The 17,662-nt window shown below is 36.6% G+C and overlaps 1 protein-coding gene across 3 annotated transcripts; it reads right to left on the bottom strand.

Moving 5' to 3' along the window:
• Positions 1–2,961: 2,961 nt before the first annotated feature.
• LOC137733279 (E3 ubiquitin-protein ligase BIG BROTHER-like) lies at positions 2,962–12,706 on the bottom strand. 3 transcript variants are annotated; one of them, XM_088696584.1, is made up of 9 exons: positions 12,335–12,475; positions 11,763–11,930; positions 11,191–11,419; positions 5,223–5,257; positions 4,981–5,025; positions 4,382–4,509; positions 3,557–3,665; positions 3,362–3,439; positions 3,148–3,267 (listed from the first exon to the last, which is right to left on the bottom strand). In XM_088696584.1, exons 2-8 carry the CDS (start codon positions 11,889–11,891, stop codon positions 3,389–3,391), a joined length of 726 nt encoding a protein of 241 aa, XP_088552710.1. In that variant the 5' UTR covers positions 11,892–11,930; positions 12,335–12,475; the 3' UTR covers positions 3,148–3,267; positions 3,362–3,388. The 3 variants fall into 3 exon arrangements, with proteins under 3 accessions (XP_088552709.1, XP_088552710.1, XP_088552711.1); XM_088696583.1 differs by having other exon boundaries at positions 2,962–3,439; positions 12,335–12,706; XM_088696585.1 differs by having other exon boundaries at positions 3,248–3,439; positions 12,340–12,455.
• Positions 12,707–17,662: the final 4,956 nt, after the last annotated feature.

Here is a 17,662-nt window from a genome sequence, read left to right as displayed (position 1 = left end):
TATTATTATTCTTTGTATACCAGGTCATACTCTGGGTACATTGAAAAATCTTTTGCATTTCGAAGGTACACGTGACTTTAAATTTAATAATCATGTGAGGCTTTATAAGATTTGCTTGATCTATCACATTTTAGGACAATAACCTATGTGGGAGACATCTATGCTTCTTGCATTAAGGGCACGTTTAGTGGAACGGACATGATTGGATTTTGGACTGGTTAGACTAGGATTATATTGGATAAGTTGAGTGTCTAATGTTTGGCGTAGACTTCCCAATAGGATTAGATTTGGGTTGAAAACTAACTTGGTGAAACAGAAGGAAGGCACGACCTACCCACATACCAACACCCACAACAGTCGTTCTCGACCCTCTGAACCGTTATTCACGAACCTCCCACTACACTGCTCGCGATGGACCTGGCAACACCTCTGCTCGCGACGCCCCGAGATCGACTACTGCTCCCAACAACCCGAGAATGACGATTGCTCATGACGACCCGCCCACCCGCAATGCTATTCGCGACCCACCCCAAGACCGACGGTCGCAATGATTCAACGACGCCAAATCAAACGATTCAATAACGCCAAGATCCATCGACCTGACAACGGCGCCCGCGACCCATCCCATAGTTGTATATATTTGAGGGAAACATAATTGAAGCTTCCATGATTTTATATACTTTCTTAAAACAGTCATGATTTTAATTTGAAACCGATATTTTCACCAATATCTATACATTTATCGACATTTCTCAAAAACTTAGACTACCAATATATCGATCTAACTGAATAACGAAAATTTTAGAGTGCCAATAGCTTTCTGTTTCCCTTCTGGTCAGTTTCTGCTTATTAAGATTTTTATGTCAAATGAAAAAACACAGTACCATTAATAAATAAATGGATCAAATCAGTACCAAATCATCAACTTCACTGAACCCAAAAGTGAATTTGATAATCACAAACAAGATCTGATCTATTCGGTCTCCTCAAGTCTCCCATCAATTTACTACAATTGACTAAATAAATTGACATGAATCTGATATAACAATATTTTAAAGAACACAAGCTGAAATAAACTAAACCTTACATCTAGCTTCGACCCGAATAAATGATTTTAAGCACACTATAAATTCCTTTGGCGATTTACAAGAAACTAAAAGAGTGGCTAGAAGGTGCATTTTTTGACAATCTCTAATATGAATCTCATATTTACTTCGGCATTCTCCAACCCTGGGCTAAATGTCAAAATTCCACTTCTATTCCCACCCCCACCCAAAAAACCCCCACCCAACCCAAGTTGAAAATCTAGGCTAAAACCTAAAACTCAAATAGAAGCCAAATACCAGCTACAAATTAGCCCAAAAGCACTGATGGAGCCCACTGTTAGGGCAGCTGTCGACCACCATCACGAGCCCAACGACTCTATTTGTAATCAGACGGTTGGATTCTTTGGACTGTTGATTGATCCAACGGTCCAAATTCAATTTTTTAATAAAAATATAAATTTAAAATACATTGAATCCAACGGCTTAAATCAAATATAATCAAATCTAACAGTCCAAATTTAAATCTAACGGCTAATATAATTAAAAAAAATTTATTTAACTCAAAATTCACCCAAACACTCTATAAATACCTATGTATTTGTTCAAACATCCACATAAAACTCACTTTTCTCCTACAATTCTTCCAATTTTTCTTTCTACCATTTCTTCTCATTTTCAAGATGGCAAAAGAGCATATTAGAGGTCGTAATTGGACCCTTGAGGAAGATATTGCTTTATGTTTGGCATGGGTTTCTATTAGCGAAGATGGTGCCGGCACGAATCAAAATAAAAAGGTTTTGTCGGGTAAAATTGTTGATAAGTTCCATGAAAACTCCAACACCGCCCGAAGGGAAGGTGGTGGTGTTTATGATTGGTAGAATGTTATCAACAAAGCGTGCACTTTGTGGAAGGGAAGCTTGGAGAGAGCTATGGTTGACATGGCTAGTGGAAAGAGCGCCTAAAAAATTGTGAGTTTCTTTGTTGATATTTTATTTGTCATTTACATAATAGTATTTTTCAACTAATTGTTTTTATGTATTTGTTGCATAGGGTGACAAAGCAATAGCAATTTACATGACAAGAACTGCACCAAAAAATCAAGCTTTTAAGTTTCATCATGCTTGGAACGTCCTCAAGGATTGTCCGAGGTGGGGAGTCGATGCGGACCAACAATGGGGAAAATTATTTCATGGTGAAGCCCCACCCCCAATGATGTCAATGAAGGTGTGAATGAAGGTGTCGAACAACTGACCCCAATTTCTTCTTTTGCAAGGCCACCGGGAAGAGATAAGCAAAAGGAAGCAAAGAGAAAAGGGAAGTCCCAAGATCCCATTAGTGAACAAATTGCTACTAGATTTGCAAGATTGACCGAAAGCCATAGCTGAGGAAGCGGCCTGAATGCGTGTGGCTATGACGCAACAAGGGGATACGGAGCAAGAGAAGTTTGAAATTAATTTCATGATGGAGGACCTCAACAAATACACTCCAGAGAGGAAGAAGTACTTATGTGATAAGTAAAAGGAAATTTTGCAAAGGTCTGCCATAAGGAGTATATTTCAAGATGATGATTCATCTCAAGGCTATATCCCAAGTCCACCACCAAGTCAAGATGGTGGATATCATCATTAAGTTTATGTATTTTATGAATTTTCCATTGTATTAAGTTTATGTGGTTTATTAATTGTCCTTTTTTTTTAAGTTTATGTGGTTTATTAATTGTCCTTTGTATTAAGTTTATGTGGTTTATTAAATGTTGTTTGTATTAAGTTTATGACTTATTAATTATTGTTTCTATTAATTAAATGCCTTTAATAATTATTGTACTTATTGTTGCACATTTTGATGTCCATACCTTCAATAATTCAAACGGCCTTCAATAATTTTGACAACGTACTAGGAAGAGACTTGTCACACGAAGACAATTCAATTTATTATTAGAAAATACCAATTTAGTGCATGCAAAATTATTACATAACATAACACATTAATACAGTCAAGATTATCCATCATCAACGTTCTCCTTCTCGACGTCATACATGCTCAACCAAATCCTTGCAGAGTGTATCTTGACCTTAAGGAGCTTGAATTCTATTTAAATGTCTCATATATGAGTGTACTTCACCATGTTAAACGAAAGAGAGAAAGGATTTGTTTTCTGTAGTACTTCACTGGAGCATGTTAAATGAAAGAGAGAAAGGGGGAGGACCATAGTCTTCAACTACTATATGTATAGGCAAAGAAAAAAATAACCAAACCACACGAAAGGAAGGAAGATAAAATTTCAGCTTCAGCTAGGAAATGGATGTAGATTTTACCTAATTTTTGTTTTCCCAACTGATGCTTTAATGCCTTGACTCCTCACTGAAAACCTCGAGGCTGCAAACTGGGCATACCTAAACAAATATGGAAACGGAAATGAGCGTGAGTTAGCGGGATGGATCATCAAATTGAAGAAAGAAAATAATGGTATTCTGAATTCTGAAATCCATAATTTTAAGGCGTTGGCCTACCTTGTTGATACCGAGCCATTTGCTGATGCATTCGTTATGGTAGACATGTTTGCATGGCAATGTGATTTGTCGATCTCCTCTTTTATACCGCATCTGGCAAATCACACACCTGCTCGTGGAAAAATCGTATCAAGGGGAGAATTCAAGAAGGTTAAAAGAAAAAGGAGGCTTCTTCTTCTTTTTCTTTTTTTGGTCAAAGGAGAATCCTCCGTCAAGTTTTCCGGAAACAAATAAAAGAATGGGAAAAGAAGTGTTCTTTTGATAACTTCTGCAACGCAAACCAATTGAACAAATCATCATTAAATAAGGGAGACTAATTAGGGTGCGCCACGAACTTGCCCATTTTATCAGAGCAATTATATGCTAATAATATTTTTTTTTTTTTGGGAAAACACTGTTAAGACAGTAATTAAAATCAAAAGCATCACCATATATTTTACATTTTTAAAGGATTAGGGTTCATCTTAGAGGTTTCTAAGACAACTCTTCTCGAGACACTTTCGGTCGCTATATAAAGAGGTTTATGTCTCAACTCTTAGTGCCTTGTAGATGATGATAGAGTTCGAGCAGGGAAAATTTCTCTTCTGGTAGGTTAAGAGTTTGTGACAAGATTATTTGCATTAGTATGGTAGATTTTTCTCATTAGGACGCTACCAAATTTAGCATTATACCAGACAGATATCCAGATTGTCTAGAGAACTAAAAATGAGAAGAGAGGCCATCACATTTGCTTCTGAGATAAGGAAATGATAAGGTTGGAAAATAGGTTTATTGTTTTGGCAGATAAATTCACATTACTCAACTGTCCATGAGTCATAATGTTACCTCTCTCCTGATTTTTTTCTTAAGAAGAAGTTTCCACACTTGTATTTTGACGATGGAAGCAAACTAATAAGTTCCTCGGAAAGACCTCGGCTTTGAGCGCCAACTGCCTCACCCAAGTCAAGTAATTCCTGGTGCCAATATATAAAACAAAACATTTCAATAACATTCATGAAAAGTTTGGAAATCCTAATATAGTTTGTACTGGACGTGTGAACCCAATGTAAATAACAAAACAATGAAAAGCCAAGACACAAGATCAGTGAAACCGCTTGCCTTAAGTATCCCCAATCTATACTGCAAAAATGGCTAATATGCAATATGTCTCGTACTCTTAATTTGGGCTGGGTATAAACAAGTTAGTCCAATATTGAAGTAATTTTCTATGCTATATATCACAATGTGATATAATAGTTTCTGAAGCCTCAAAGTACCTACATCGTTGGCCTTCAAAGTCTAAAGAATCATGAAAAGTTTCATGCATTACTAACTTCAAAGAGACAGACGAACAAAGGTATGTGTGGGACGTGCAGGTTTGTGTTTGTGCTTAATAAGTCTCTTGTGGAACAAAATGGTAAAGAAATAAGGTACACATAACGAACCTCGTAGGTCATGTTATCAGGATCAATGTCCTCTTGCCATGCAACCTGCAGATATACAGAGACCAAAAGGCTGAACTTTAGCATAACTTCAGTGTAGGAGTTCAAGTTCGAAATAATTATGTGCATTTATTCAAACAAATTCGTAGACTTAATAGTGCACAGTAAATGCATCTAAACTAACCAAAATAATCCAGCAGAAGGAAAAACATGCAATTGCACAAACCACAAAACAGGATCCATACCTCAGAAGAACTTGTATTTTGCTGATACTGAATACCTGAAAAAGCAAAAAGAAATTCTTTATGGTTAGAGATAGTGTTCAACTGATTGGTTGAATTTCATTTCACAAAACATGAGTGAAGTATAAAGCTTTGACAAAAATTCAAATCACATTATGGCATTATATGTTAGATTGTATGATTTTGTACTGTGATTCAAATGGATCTAAGAAAGATTTCTGGAAGAAGGATTGAATAATTTCAGAGAGCTCTTCGGTGATGGAAGCCTCACATACATTTCATCGAATTACTCTCTCTCTTTCTTACATGGCAAAACGAATATTACCATTGCACCTAGGAGGGAATATTACCATTCTCTCTCCTCTAATAGAATGAAAACAATCTCAGCTATTCATGTCATCTATCTTATGAGATAGTTGCATGTGTCACTCAACATCACTTACTCTAACTTAATCTAGAGCATCCATTTGGAATGTAATCCAAGGGCTCTGATTAAAAACAAGTAAATTGAATAAACTTATTTCAGCTAAAATCACTTAAATGCTAACACTCCCTTCTAAATGTTTAGCTGAAATCACTTCCAAAGCTTTCCTCAAGTACTCAAATCGATCCCTTGCCAAGGCTTTTGTAAATATATCAGCAATTTGATCCTCAGTTCTGCAATAGATCAGATCAACTTCACCATTCAGCAATGCATCTCTGATGAAATGGAACCTTCTGTTTATGTGCCTTGTCTTATGGTGTGCTACCGGATTCTTTGAAATTGTAATGGCAGAAGTGTTGTCATATAGGATCTGAGTATGCTCCACTTGTTCCAGTCCAAAATCTGAGAGAACAAACCTTAACCAGATGGCTTGAGCAGTTGCTTCTGCAGCACTAACATACTCAGCCTCTGCAGTGGACAGTGCTACATTGATTTGTTTGATTAAAGCCCAAGAAAATGCTCCAGAACCAAAACTAAAAGCATATCCAAAAGTGCTTTTTATGTCATCCTCACTCCCCTGCCCAGTCACTATCACAATAGTCAATAAGGACAACATCTTTGCCTTTTTCATATGCAATTCCATAGTCTAGAGTTCCTTGGATATATCTCCGCACTCTCTTTGCAGTTCCCATGTGTTTTCTAGTTGGGCTGTGCATGAATCGAGCTAGCAAACTTGCAGCAAACATGATATCAGGTCTTGTAGCTGTTAGGTATAACAAGCTACCAACCATCTGCCTATAAAGACTTTCATCAGCCATTTCACTCCCATCTTCTTTGCTAAGTTTTTCATTTGCTGCAAGTGGAGTTGCAACAGGTTTGCAATCCTTCAATCCGAACTTCTCGAATAAGGTCCTTGCATATTTCTTTTGATGCAGAAAAATGCATCCTTCTGTTTGTATCACTCTAAGCCCCAAGAAATGATGCAATAAACCAAGATTGGACATTTCATATTTTCGCATCATCTCTGTTTTAAAATCATCCATCAATGCACTTGAATTTCTAGTATATATAATGTCATCCACATACAAGGATACAATGAGAATTCATGCCTCAATTGCATGATACAGAGTTGCCTCACTTGGACTCCTATGAAAACCAGAATTGCAGAAATAAGAGTCAATCTCTTTGTACTAGGCCCTTGGTGCTTGTTTTAAGCCATACAAGGCCTTCTTGAGCTTGTAAACCTTGTCCTCCTTGCCTTCAATTACAAAACCAAGTGGCTGGTCTACATATACTTCTTCATTAAGAACCTCATTCAGGAATGCAGATTTCACATCAAGTTCGAACAACTTTCATCTTTTCTGTGCAGCAAGCCCAATTAGAGTCCTAATAGTGTCAAGCCTTACCACAGGGGCAAATGTCTCATTAAAATCGACCCCAGGCTTTTGAGAGTATCCCTTGGCAACTAACCTTGCCTTATTATTCTGTATAGACCCATCTAGGTTCAATTTTGTTTTGTAGATCCACTTGACACCAACTACTGGTTTATTAAATGGTCTATCAACAAGTTCCTAAGTGCAGTTCTTCTCTATCATGCCAATTTCTGCCTCCATTGCCTTATGCCATGACTCATCTTGTGCTGCCTCCTCAAAGTTCTTAGGATCAACAATGCACAAGTTGCATTTTGCATATACTTCTGTCAAGCTTTTGAACTTCAAATGAGTGTGATCATAGTCTTGGGGACCTGTGTTATTCTGCATTGGAACCAATCTTGAGCCATTTTCAATTGACTCACAAGCTTCAGATGTTGACTCATCGTTTACATTATATTTGTCACTTGAACTCCCTTATTCCCTTTGTTCACACATTTCTACTTCAGGCATTGGTATACTGATGGTCTTCTTAAATTGAGATTTCCAATCCCAGCAAGTATTTTCATCAACTATCACATCCCTTGACACAATTATCTTCTTTGAGACAAGGTCATAAAGTCTATAACCTTTCTCACATATGTCATATCCCAAGAAAATACATTTAGTACAGTTTTCATCTAGCTTTTGTCTAAGTTGACTTGGAATGTGAGCATAACATATAGAACCAAAGATCTTCAAGTGTTTGATTCCTAGCTTCCTCCCACTATATGCCTCAAAGGAGGTCTTCTTATCAAGAGACTTAGTGGGACATCTATTTAAGATGTACACTACTGTGTTGATAGCTTCTGCCCAGAAATCAAATGGAACACCCTTCTCAACCATCACACTTTGCCATTTCCACTATGGTTCTATTCTTCCTCTCAGCCACATCGTTTTGCTGTGGTGTGTAGGCCACTGTTAACTGTCTTTCCATGCCCATTTCTTCACAAAACTCTCTGAATTCAACAGATGTATACTCCCCTCCTCTATCACTTCTCAACTTCTTCAATTTGTAACCACTTTGTAATTCAACTGTGGCCTTGAATTTCTTGAATATGCTAAACAGCTCAGACTTGTTTCTTAAGAAATAGATCCAACACATTCGAGTGTAATCATCTATAAAGGTACGAAAATACCTATTCCCAACCTTAGTAGTGATTTGCATAGTCCCACAGATATCTGAGTGAATAAGCTCTAGCCTCTTATGCAAAATTGCAGAAGACTGACATACAGTAGCTTTTAGAGCAATCTGCATCTCAGGTTTAAGTTTCAAGGGAAAACTCTTGTTTCCTTTCATTGGTATTTTGGCTACCAAGTTCGACATAGAGCTATCATCATATATTGCAGCAGTTGTACCACCACACACTAGAAAGTAACCATGTTCCATCATCTGCCTTACACTGAGCAAGTTTTCTTTTAAACCTAGAACGAACATCACTTCCTTGATATATCTTCTCCCCATTTTGGTTTCAACTACCAAATTTCCTTTGCCAATGACTTCAATAAGCTGACTAGTGCCCATTTCAACCTTAGCAGTCATTGTTCTATCAATGTCAACCAACAAATCCTCCCTTCCAGTCATATGGTTGCTACATCCACTGTCTACATACCATGTGTCTTTACATTTCTTCACCGTGGCATTATTGCAACATAAAACACATTGTAGGAGTGTCATTGACTTGATTAACAAAGTTTACATGTTGGTTAGCCTTCTCCTTCTTACCATTGCAATCTTTTGCAATATGCCACAACTTATGGCAATTATGGCACCTAGGCTTATCTTTGAACCAACATTCACCAAAATGTAGCTTATCACTGTGTATACAAGGATTATTAGCTCCTTCAAAGGTACCTACAGCTTTTCCAGCTTGATTTGCAAGTCTATTATCCCATTTCTTCCACTTTGACTTCCAATTCTTCTGTGGTTTGAACCCTTGATTCCCATTGTACTTATTTTGTTTTGAAGCAATATTAAGACTAACAAATGTAGGGGTGGAAAAAATTCCCAAAAATCCCGAACCGAACCGAAAAAATCCTGATCCCAAACCAAAAATTTTCCAAACCGAAATTCCCAAAATTTTCGGGATGCTATCCCGAACCGATCCCAAAATTTCGGTATGGGATTCGGGATTGGCTTCTCGATATTTCGGGAATCCTATACCAAACCGAAAATATATAATATTAATTATTATATATATATATTATTCTTTTATAATTGATGCTAGTAGTTTCTAATTCATGCTCTGCAACCTGGAATGCCCTACACCTTGCATATTTTTCATGTTTTGTTTGATATTTATGTGGATTTTATTATTGCTGCTGCCATGGTTGATGATTTTAGAAAGCTTGATTCTTTTGTCTCTCAACATATTGCAAAAAGGGTTTAATTAATTTGAATTTTGACTATGATAAAAACAGTCAGACATGCCAGTGTTCAATTAAATGGTAGTGTAAATGAAATGAAATTCCTAGTTCATGAATGTGTTCTTGAATTATATATTTGAAGAACAATTCATAATTTCATATTTCAATTTGGGATTCCCGATTTGTCCCAAAATCCCGAAAATATTTCGGAATTCCCGAAATTTGGGATTCCCGAAAATTTGGTTTGGGATTGGTCTTCAAATTCCCGTCCCGAAAAATTTGGGTTTGGGATTCGGAATACTAGTTTCGGTATGGTATCCTATACCGAACCACCCTTGAACAAATGCCTTCTCAGTGTGAATCTTATCGTGCCTATCAATTCTTTGTTCATACCCCTTTAGAATAGCAACAACATCTTAAACATCAACAGTGTCTAGATCCCTAGTATTTTCAATCACAGAAGCAATACTATCATACGATCTAGGTAAGCTTATCAGCAACTTTTGAACAACTCTCTGATTGCTAATATCTTCACCATAACTCCTCATTTGACTAAGTAAATCAAATAGCCTAACTAGATATGCAGAGAAAGCTTCATTTTCACCCATTCTAGTATATTCAAAATCACGGCGTAAGCCTTGGAGCTATTTATCTCCCACAAATTCTTGCTTCAGGACATTCTAAGCTGCATGCAGTCTCTTGGATGGCAATTCTCGGAAAGATCTGATCGGAAACCGCCCCTTGGATGATTCCAAGTGCCTTTGCATCTTTGACTATGTTCTCCCTCACCAACTTGCTATCAGCTTCAGTGAGTTCTTCATCCTTTTTCGCTGGAGTAGCGAAACCCTTCTCACCAACATCCCAGAGTTCATGAGATCGAAATATGGTCTTCATCCGAATCTGCCAGAAATCGAGTTGTCTCCATTGAATACCAGTGCTCGAAGATCAGCACCACTTGACCTAGCCATATGAGACTCGATTTGATATCACTGAGATTTCTTCTTTGAATTTTCCTTCAGCAACAAAGCTCGACAATCAATTCGAGTTCTTCGTTGCACTCTTCACAGATTCACGCCCAGTTGCAGATGATGCAACCTGGCTCTGATACCATGCTAGATTGTGTGGTTTTGTACTATGATTCAAATGGATCTAAGAAAGATATCTGGAAGAAGGATTGAATAATTTCAGAGAGCTCTCCAATGATGGAAGCCTCACATACATTTCATTGAATTACTCTCTCTCCCTTTTACATAGCAAAACGAATATTACCGTTGCACCAAGGAGGGAATATTACCCTTCTCTCTCCTCTAACAGAATGAAAACAATCTCAGCCATTCATGTCATCTATCCTATGAGATAGTTACATGTGTCACTCTACACCACTTACTCTAACTTAATCTAGAGCATCCATTTGGAATGTAATCCAAGGGCTCTGATTAAAAACAAGTAAATTGAATAAACTTGTTTCAGCTAAAATCACTTAAATACTAACATTATAGCACCATCAGAAATCAACTGCAACAAAATGGTATTGTGGGTTTTAAAACCTAATGATAATACGAAATGTCAAGAAAAAATGGTCTTTGATAACTCCAACTGGCCAGTAACATAATATTTGTTCACCGGATAAGTGACTGGTCGCACAGAAAACTGAATTGAACTAAAATTTAATTTCAAATTCCAAGGACAAGGAGCAAAGCATGACAAAGTGTGATCAATTAAAAACAATTTTCAGTATAGGAATACAAATAAGCAGAAGTTTCTGACTAACATTCTTCAGGTGTAGCTTGCGCTTCCATGACAGAATCTTCTTCTGGCTGTGAATCGGTGTTTGCGGGCTTTTCTGCATTCATCACTGAAGGGTATTCCCAAGTCCTCCTGCTGACGTCCATTCTTGGTAAATGATCATTTACCTCGTAAGTACTGTAATAAGAAGTACTCTCCGGACCAGATGGTAAAAACTTGTACGAACTCATGTTCATTGACCAGTATGCACTTTCCTGGACACACAGCATGTAAAGATTAGCATTTCTGCAAATACTAAAATTTCAATTCATGAAAATCAGTAAAAATGGTAACCATAGCTTCTGAATATTTGTAATGAAAACTCAAAGTTGACACTCAGAAGGGGCAATAATACATTTCAGCTTCCCCAGCTCATTCCGATATCTTTCATGGATTCCAGACAAAAGATTAAAGCAAATGCATCTGAACAAACACCAGCTTTCCAAATTTACAAGCAAGATGGATCTAGAACAATCTTATGAGGCGGCGAACAATATGTCATCACAGAATAACTTTCACAAGAAAATAACACATAAAAAATGGAAAAAGCAAACATGCCTGATCATGCATCAGCATGGCGTGACCATAATTCATCGGTACATGAGAAAGACCGTCAAAGAAACCCATGAAGCCTTCGGTAGGTGTGTAAGGAAAGCCGGCGTCTAGGTATTGTCCATTCTCATTCATTTTTGCACCACTTATCAAACCGAGATTCACATAAACTAGCTACAAAACGGAACCGAAATCTTTCAATACTAATGCTAAAAAATGGAAAGAAAAAAAAAAACAAAAAACTTTCACATAAATTCATCTTTGCGTATATATTTATATGTACATTGTAGCACTATCCTCATAGACAGAGAACTTTCACTATAAATTCAAAAGAAAATTTTACTTTAATAATTTGTGACAAATTACAACATATGTTCTTAAAATTTGCAAAATTTCGGGCAAAACATGGACATGGACATGGACATTCTCAGAAATGGTGAAGCAGAATATAAAGCAAAATTTAGGGCAAAACATGGACATGGACATTCTCAGATTCATTTTGTTTTCTTTGTCTTCCGCTTTGATTCTCTCGGTAGCCAAACGCATGACAAGATTGTGTAAAGAAGCAGAAGCGGTACCTTACTTTTAAGCCAAAACTCCCTTCACATTTTGCTGTGAAGCAAAAATCGCCAGCTCGGAGGATAAGTAAGAGAAACTGTAGTCTTCTTTCTTTCTAAGTTCAAATTTTCTTCCCCTTAATTTCTTGAGAAAATTTGCTTCAACTCAGAGAGAGATGTTTGAGTTTGCCCTTTACACACACACACACATACATATATATATATATATAGAGAGAGGGAGAGAGAGAGAGAGAGTACTGTCTCTGATACTGAGAGGAGAGGAGAGAGAGAGGCTTTCTCTGTTGTGTTTGAGTTTCTCTCTAGAATTGTATTGTGTTATCCCTTGAGTTTCTCTCTAGGGTTGTATTGTGTTATCCCTTTTTTTTTTTGTGTGTCGCGTTTGGCTTTTGTGCAGAGGAGCAGCTAAATTTGATATTTTCACGAACACGCTTCCCTTCTGAGTTCTGTGTTTTGTTTTGTTGTCTCTGGCTAGCTCTACCACGCCAACCTGTTATTAAACAAGACTACAACAAGAGAATTGTTATTGACATTCCAAAAATCTTATTCTACACTTCAAACTTTCTATATTTAGAAAGAAAAATACACTTGTGAGGAGTGTTGAATGAGATTTTTGGAGTGCCAATAACACTTCCTTTACAACAATCCTCCTAAATCCTATTTGCTAGCGCTGTCTCTACAGTCTACTCTATGCTACACCATTTCACTTTATGTAATTAATACTTGTATTTATATAGGACGGCCTATGGATTACTTTCTCTATATACCGGGGTACATAATATGCAATGTTTTTATGAACAATTAGGTTGAAAAATGTTTGGAATAAAGTTGATAAATTTAGCAGTTCACTAAAACGGTGTATCACAACATCATGCATTGTGGAGCTTTTAATCCATGATTATGATGTTTATCATAGTTTGATGTGATTACGGAGAACGAGATATTTATATTTTGCTCTAATTGCAATTTTGGCAAGTTGTGTTTTTAATATGACTAATTTTATTACGTGTTTCAATTCTTTAATCATTTCTGTTCAATTGCATATGTCCGAACAACGAGCGTTCTTATGCGAACATTATCTTCAATTAAGCATAAACAATCGAAATTGTTTTGGTATTAAAACACAATGACTAAATCGACATGTTTATTTATAACACATGAACTAAAATTGAAGTAAAAAAAAAACAAAACAAAACAAAACAAAATTAGAACCCTCTTTCAATTTTGCATCTTTATAAAATTAAAAAAAATTTGAACTAAAAAGCTCTCCTCAGCCTTTAGTGATTCGAAACAGCCGTTACTTGTGGACAAATTTGATAGTCTCAGGTCATCTCCAACCCAAGAGTTCAAAGGGCCAGAGGGCCGAAAATAGCCCGAAAACCGTCTTTAGCCGAGGGCTAGGCCAGAGGGCTGTGGAATCTGATAGGGCCCCACGGAATCGGAGAGGGCTAGAGGGTTGGAGCCAGCCCGAGGCTGGCTAGAAAATAGAGCATTCCTATCGGTTATAACCAACAGGAATATATTTATATTAAAAATTAAATATATTCCTATCGATTATAACTGACAGGATTGCTTAACAAAAAAATTTGAATACAATGGCTAGTCAGCTAGCCGTTGTATTCAATTTTTTTTTTTTTTTGGTTTTTTGGGCTTTTTTTCTTTTTTTAATTTTTAAAAATTCTAATTTTTTTCCTATAAATACTTAAACCATTCATTAAAGTTAAGTTCTAATTTTTTTGGTTTTTTGGGCCATTATCGTTGTAATTTTAAAATTTAAGTTGTTGGATTTGAATTTAAGTTGCAGTTTTTAAATTTAAATAATAAATTATGTTTTGCTCTTTGGCCCTCGGTTGGAAACGGTTTTTTGTGACAGGACTAAAACGAGCCCTATGACCCTTTGGCCCTTGGTTGGAGACGGATGCAAATATGATCATGTACTGTTCATTAAAATATTAATATTTTGGAGAATATTGGAGGGCCAGAGGGTTAAAATGAGCCCTCTGGCCAGCCATCGGTTGGAAATGGTCTCAAAGTTTATACTTTAGATTGGGATGTTGGATCCTTTTTCTAGGAATTTTAGAGATTTCGTAATCGTGATCGTTCATCGTACATCGTGCAGTAAGTTTTCGTTCGATACTATTCATATTTAATTTTAAAATTTGAAATTATTTCTGACCGCACGATGTACGATGAACGATCACGATCACAAGATCCCCATGATTCCCAAGAAAAGGATCCGACAGAGGATTCTTTTCCTAAGATTGGAAGGAGGCAAAAGAAAATTAAGAAAGAAGAAAGTTTTTATGGATGGTTGGCATTGAGTGATTGACCAAGGCTTGGCAGAGGGAGGGGTAAAAGCCGTTTTTACCGCCGGTGAGATCTGGTGGTGGGGGGCCGGGGCACCTACCGAAGATCCGTGTCTTTCTTCTATTGAATCTTTGCTGTACATCTCAGTTCAGAACAGGGCTTGAAACAAATCTTGAAGGTTTTTGATCCCTACAATATGTTCAACTAAAAGAAAAAGTTGTTCCGTCCCTATTCCCCAAAAAAGTGCAGCAAGATAAGGTTAATTAATGTGAAAAATATCTCCTTCCATACAACACTATATGAACAAATGGTCAGTTACCACATTGGTAGGAATATTTTGAGTTTTTGCATAATGACGTGAGTTTGAATTTTATCGGTGACTAATCTAACATCTAATTTAATTACTCTCGTTTTTTTCTAGTGTAATTGGGAGCAACTTATGTCATAATGAGTTCACTATCATTTGACATTTCAATTTATTAATAATCAGTCAATGATCCTTCAGTACAATAATGCATTCTCATACGAAGAAAAACTTTGCATTATTGGGACTGAGACCCTACAGGACGACAAATTTGTTATATGTTGTTGAATAAAGTAAAAAGTATCACATCGGCCTTTTTACAAAACAAATTACAACTTATATAATATAACTTTATTTCTAATTACATCGAGATCTTTTGCATAAGTGAGAACAGTATCAATGCAATTAGTGCTGGACTGATATCCGTATCGCTTATCATGGTGTGAGTTCGTTGGGGTACCAATTTTATCCTATGGCGATGAATCTATTTCGAGTCGTTGGTATTAAGGCATAAGATTGTTTGGATTGTAAAACTTTTATTATATCACTCTATAGTTTTAGAGTGTCATGGCGTTTTTCTTTGAAACGTGAGTGTGAAAAGCCCAAATTTCAAGGCTCCCTAGAGCAAGAAACATATAGTATAAATTTTCACCAACAAATGTGACACAATTTGATTACTATAAATTAAAACATGCATCAAATTCCACTTCATTGATTTCTAAGTTCGAAATTGTGATGATTTTAAATAACAAATAGGTAATGTCTTTGGGAGGAGCAACTTAAATAGAAAGGATTTGTTGTCATGTAGAGTCTCGATTCAATAAGACATTGTCATGTAGAGGCATATGACAATGCATTATTACAAGGACGCTAAGCGTGATGGTAAACCTATTTCATGTAAGTCTTCATCCATTGGGAAATTATCTACTTTGCTAATTTGAATAAAGTCTAGAGAATCCATAAGTCGTATGTTCATTAATAAAAGTGAGAAGCTTTGGGTTTGATTCTCATTAAAAGGTATTTGAACCAGATTTATATAGTTAATCCATTATGTGATTTAACTTCATCTTTTATTTTTTTAGTGTAAATAATATCGTTGTATTAAAAAATCATAAGTCAACTTTTCACTTTTGAATGATGCCTTAAGTAGTCATTACAAACTTTATTAAGTATTTAATTTTGTCTAAGTCATTCGTTTATTGGTTTCTTTAAAAGGCAAAGGTATGGCTGAGTATATATATGTGTCCATTGAAAGCTTTGTTTCTACGTAATACAAAATAATATAATAGCAATTTGATTGAACCATTGGCAAGGGTTATTGTTCTAGCACACATATAAAAAGGGAGCATTTTTACTTACCACCATTTAGTGTGGTGTATGCTTACCACCCTATTTATCACTGTTAAATGAGTTTGAATTTGGAGATTCGTGTAGTGGATAAGCATAAATCTCAAAATTCAAACTCATCTAACGGTAATAAATAGGATGGTGAGTATACACCACACTAAATGGTGGTGAGCAAAAATGCACTCTAAAAATTGGGGCAAAATATTTTAACTTGACTAAGTCAATACTTCAACCAATGAAAGAATCTTGTGCAAAACCACAATAGAACAACTATAAGAGCAAGTCCACCCCTACCTAATTATTTTGACAATTGAGCAATTGAATTCCCCAAAACCCTAATAATCTTATCCACCCCTGCCTAATCAGTCAGGCCACAGGTGGCCTTAAAACCACCGAACTGAGGAGTCATCCATGAATAGCCCGACCTTGTGCCTGAGGTCATGTGACATCAGGACGACGTCATCCTTTTGTCACTTACATTATAAGTTTTTTGCACCAAGCACGTGCACTTCATGCGAGTGTGAGGCGAGTGCTTCGACAAAATGTAGGCGATGGGGCCTGTGCTGTGAAATCCCGTTCCTGAATTTCACTATTATAATCTACGTATTTGTATCATTGAGATTTTATATTATTTTTCGGGAATTTATATTAATTTATTTGAATTTGGGTTTTAATTAAACTAGTTATGAGGGCAGAAGTTTCAAAATTAATTATTTAAATTCCGTAGACCTTTTAAGTTCATAATTTATATTTTTGAATAGAGCTCGATCTCACGAACGCATAGACGAAAACCGTACATGAAATGGAGTTATAATGAAGAAATTAGAGACATTTTAGTTGTTCGGAAATAAATGTTTAGAAGCTGCCAAGTGGTAGCAAGGGAGAGGGGAGAAAGGAGAGAGTGCGGGAGAGAAAAGGAGAGGAGCAAAACAATCAGAGGAAAGAGCAAGGAGAGGAAAGGAGAGTGACCCGAGTTGGGTCATTTTAGACCCGCGAATGATCATTTTTGACCCGACCATATCTCCTTCATCAGACTTCCGTTTTTGGTGATCTTGGTGTCCATGGAAAGCTCTTGACGAGTCCTACATCCCTGTAGTGTTAGATTTCCATTTTTCTTTTCCATTTTCTAGGTCGAAGCCACAAAGTGCCGAGGGTTTTCCGGCAAGTTTTCTCATGTTACAGTGATTTCGACAACGATTACCGTTGATCACCACCACCAATAGACTATCTTCAACCCCTGAAGCAAGGCCCAAGCATTAGATGAGGCGTCGGAGTTTGTTTTGGTGATGAATCGAGAAACACCCATTTCTAGGTCTTCCGGCGGGTTCGAGGGCAATTGGAGCTTTTTCAGGCCAAATTGGACTTGGCCACAG

The sequence above is a fragment of the Pyrus communis genome, chromosome 7 (genome assembly GCF_041283825.1).
Source record: "Pyrus communis isolate YQ-2024b chromosome 7, ASM4128382v1, whole genome shotgun sequence".
NCBI lineage: Eukaryota > Viridiplantae > Streptophyta > Magnoliopsida > Rosales > Rosaceae > Pyrus > Pyrus communis.
The sequence above is the reverse complement of the archived record's forward strand: the minus strand, read 5'-3'. Positions and strand labels throughout refer to the sequence as shown.

Bases quoted from the DNA above. Each gene is read 5' to 3' on its own strand.
- LOC137733279 (XM_088696583.1), bottom strand. From the start codon at position 11,891: ATGAATGAGAATGGACAATACCTAGACGCCGGCTTTCCTTACACACCT. The intron at 3,666-4,381 runs GTAACATTATGA...TTCCACGAGCAG, and splicing joins AGAAAAAAATCAGGAGAGAG to GTGTGTGATTTGCCAGATGC. The intron at 3,440-3,556 runs GTAGGCCAACGC...ATATTTGTTTAG, and splicing joins AATGGCTCGGTATCAACAAG to GTATGCCCAGTTTGCAGCCT.